Source organism: Micropterus dolomieu, linkage group LG04 (genome assembly GCF_021292245.1).
Source record: "Micropterus dolomieu isolate WLL.071019.BEF.003 ecotype Adirondacks linkage group LG04, ASM2129224v1, whole genome shotgun sequence".
Taxonomy (NCBI): Eukaryota; Metazoa; Chordata; class Actinopteri; order Centrarchiformes; family Centrarchidae; genus Micropterus; species Micropterus dolomieu.
In genome coordinates this window covers 1886825-1890686 of record NC_060153.1, presented here as the reverse complement: position 1 = coordinate 1890686, position 3862 = coordinate 1886825, and the positions used below count along the sequence as shown (strand labels likewise).

The following is a 3862-nucleotide window of genomic DNA, read 5'->3' as shown; positions in this document are numbered from 1 at the left end:
TTACAAATTAAAGCATGTTCTACGATCTTTGCACAGCAGAGCAGATTTCCTCATTTAGTGTTTCTTCTGGAGATGTACAGATGACCTTTGTCACCATGTCATTGTCATTTAAATTACAAATTAAAGCATGTTCTACGATTTTTGCACAGCAGAGCAGATTTCCTCATTTAGTGTTTCTTCTGGAGATGTACAGATGACCTTTGTCACCATGCTTTCAGCATTTCACTCTTTCAGTATTTTTTTGTGTTAATTCCAGAACAAATAAGGATGGGTCCATTAATTCACTGGCCTGCCCTGAGGGCAAGCATATTTACATGCTGTGTACTGCAAACCTGCAAATTGCCAGTTGCCAATCATCATCGCTCGTCAAATTAGTTTTCTGCGGGACCTCCGCCTCCCTCCCCAGCCCTCTCCCACAGCACCACCATCACTGAATGCATATGCTCATTACACTATCATATCTGTTCTTCTGTCTTTTTCTCTCTCATTCTCTCTGCCTCTATCTCTCATTATCTGGTAATTTAGATAGGTGAGCACTATGGTGATTAGCCATCCCCATTCATAATCAGTTAATTTCTTCCGCGTATCTGCTCATTATTGTTTTTCTGTGTTCAGGCCTATTGTGCCCTGGAGTAGGATGGATGAGACCCTGGTCTTGAGTTTTAATATTACTTTGCACAGATAAAGGGAGGGGGTGGGGGTTGCAGAGAATGGTGGAGAAGAGGGTGATGGTGGAGGTATGAGGACATAGTAAGTAAGAAGAGAGAGGATTGGTGATACTACCCTCACCACCTAGAAATATTTGCTGAACTGAATAACGCTATTTTCATGTTTGAGTATGCATGGTATGTAATTGTATACATTGTGACCATACTACTGCTAAAGTATGTTTCTGCATGGCTCAGATTGGAAATGTATGTCCTCTAAAGAGAAAATGCCATCTGTCCTTTTATTGCTGGTGGCAGGAACCGACTTTAAATATTTCTTGCATGTCCTTCATCAGATGTATTTCTTCCTAATGTTGTGCCTCCAGGAATCCTGTAGAAAACCTCATAAAATATATGTCTCTCTATTTCTGTTTTTTTCCATGTCTCTCTATTAATTCCGGAGGACAAACATTACTGTCTGTTTATGCAAAACATAATGTGAATAGAGAAGGTGGTAAAGTTGTCAAACTTCATATCTGCACAAATTACCCATTCCCTTTGGTCCAGCACATGTTTTCTTGGTGATAATTCTCTCAGCTAAATTTTAATTAAACTTTAACATATCAACAAAGGCCTTGTGGGGGCAGTGATTTCCTTTGCTAAATGTATGGTGCAGCCTTATAATGTCTTCTTTGCTGCTAAAATAAAATAAAAAACACTCAATATAAAAGAAACACAGTACAGTGTAACAGTTTGGATATGTACCCCTACACCATAATAATAAAATAACAGCAACACTAAAATACAAATCCTTACAAAACAAATAAAAGTAAGACGAAATAAAATAGGAATAGAAATCAAATAAATTAGACCAAAAAAGAAAGAGGTCATAATTTGTTCTTTGCTTTGTGTTCAATAAGTCATAAGAAAAAAATACCAAGGCACATTTCTTTGCAAAAATTAAAAAGCCTTTAATAAATGGGCTTAACTCACAGTCTTCTTCAGGGCATCAAAAAACAAACCACACCTCACAGATATAACAAGGATGGTGTCAGCTGCCAGGCAATCAGAGTAGCAGTAGATAATTGTCACAGGTGCATTCAAGAAAGTCGGTGTGTACATAATTAGGTAGATTCTAACAAGGCATCAATGTCTTTAATGTTAGCAAATCCATCATACACAATCAATAGCATCAAGTATTCACAAACATTCATATAAAATGTTGATTTCATAGAAAAATACTCATATTAAAGTAAAATGATATATATGTATATGCTAGCTACGGTGTCAGAGCTGAACAATAGACATACAATGATACAATATAGGTGATTTTTCAGTGTAGCTTCCAATACTTCACAACAACAAGTTGGTTACCTGCAGTGAGGAGAGAGATGACTGGGGAGTGTAAAGGGATTTAAGGGGAGGGGGTGACTTGCTTTTAGTTTTCTTTTTGTTCTTCCCTCTTAAAAATAACCACATGGGCATTGTAGGCGGTATGCTCCATGAGTTCTGTTGAATTTAATGAATCTTTTTTTTATAGTAGAGGTTTATTTGAGTGCACATCCTTGAAGTTGTCAGTTTGTTGCATTGTGTCACAGTGGTTACATCTACCACTTGAAAAAGCCTTGTGGTCTGCGATGCGGTGCCTTTTTTGTCTCCTGGTAGATGGCTATGGACCAACTTGTCTCTTTATAGTTGGTGCTCCTCTGAAACTGACAGCTGGTGCAGATAGAAAGACATAATTAAGAAGTGGATCGCTTTCCATGATTTTCCGATAGTTGTTAATGATCTGCTTCATTTTATTTGGTCTGTACTGCCATGAACTTTTTTAGCCTTTATTTAGAAACTGGTTGCATTTATTTTTGCCTTAGCTTTATGGTGGTTGTGGATCTAACTGGATTCTGCTGTTACCATGCTTGTAGGTGCATACTGTGGTAGAAATGGAAAATATCTGTTTTTGTTTTGAATAGGTCAGATTGGTGAGTGGGTGCAAAGTCCTTTTGACAATAGAGACACATTCATCTGACAGGGGGGTATCTGAGATGCTAACAGCTGCCTGTGGGCTTAACATCTCCTGGTGATTGTTCGGTACGGTCTGTCCACTCTTTCTCCTCTGCCCCCTCCTCGCTTTAGTTCTGTTTGGGTTGGTTGGTGGCTCTGCCTTGGCAAAAAAACGGTGATATGTGCTTTGGTGTGTTTTGTCGTCATCATCTTTGCTAGTGAGATTCAATTAAGTCCTAGGTTTTGTATCTTTAATTGTCCTCAGAGGACTGAATAAGCTTTTGGTGCACTTGCCATAAACAACTAAACAACTTTTCAAACCTCCATCTAAAATGAGCATGATTAGTAGCATGAATCTTTTTTTCAAAATCAGAGGTTATCGCTACTTACCCCTTTCTGTCTTTTTGGTCTACATGTGTTTTCAAAGATATTTAAATTGTTGAAAACTGCTTTCCAATAGGTCTCTCATGCTTTTCCATTCCTAGCAGAACGAGTGGAAAAAAAAGTCATTCTAATTTATTTACTTTAATCTTGCTTAAACTTGAGTCCGACTGCTGTGATGTATTATGCTCACCAAGAGTCTGAAGTCATTCTGTTTTGGTTTCTCTTCAGGAACATCTTCAAGAAGGACGACATCGCCCTGAACTACCGCGACCCCGACGGCGACCTCATCCGTATCCTCGATGATGAGGACATCCGGCTGATGATCAAGGAGAGCAGAGGTCAGCAGGACAAAGTCAAGAGACCTGTCAATCAGTTTCCATGGGAACTGTACGTGACTTTGGCCTCTGACCTTTCTGTTTATAAAACTGAGGCCTGAGAGAGTTTAACTTAAGGGAAGTAGAAAAGATATTTATCAGTGAACTTCACCAAGTAAATATTGTTTCTTTTATTGCCTGTGTGTGTGTGTTTTTTCTTTTCCGTTCATTCACAGCCTCATTCATGTTAAAAATGTCACTGCTGTTAATGTCTGATGCTTTTCAATTAGTAATAAACTAATTTAATAAATCCTGCTATCTGTTGATGTACGCTGGAGAAGCAGAGCGGTACACAGTCTGGTATACGCAGCGTTAGCCTGGGAGTCTCAGTTCAGGGCAAAGAAAATAGGTTACCTCACACATTTGCAGGTCTCAGAGATGGCAGGATTAAAAGAGTTTTACCTGGGGTGAACTTGAACAATTATTATTATGCAATTATTTAAATCATTCTTTGAG

The 3862-nt window shown here is 38.5% G+C and overlaps 1 protein-coding gene across 1 annotated transcript in view; it reads left to right on the top strand.

Moving 5' to 3' along the window:
- Positions 1 to 3540, top strand: part of ncf4 (neutrophil cytosolic factor 4) — a 33675-nt gene extending 30135 nt beyond the window's left edge. The window contains exon 10 of the mRNA XM_046047010.1: positions 3261 to 3540. Within this exon, the coding sequence (XP_045902966.1) occupies positions 3261 to 3468 (208 nt within the window). The 3' untranslated portion in view covers positions 3469 to 3540. The remainder of the gene's footprint in view (positions 1 to 3260) is intronic.
- The last annotated feature ends 322 nt before the right edge of the window (positions 3541 to 3862 follow it).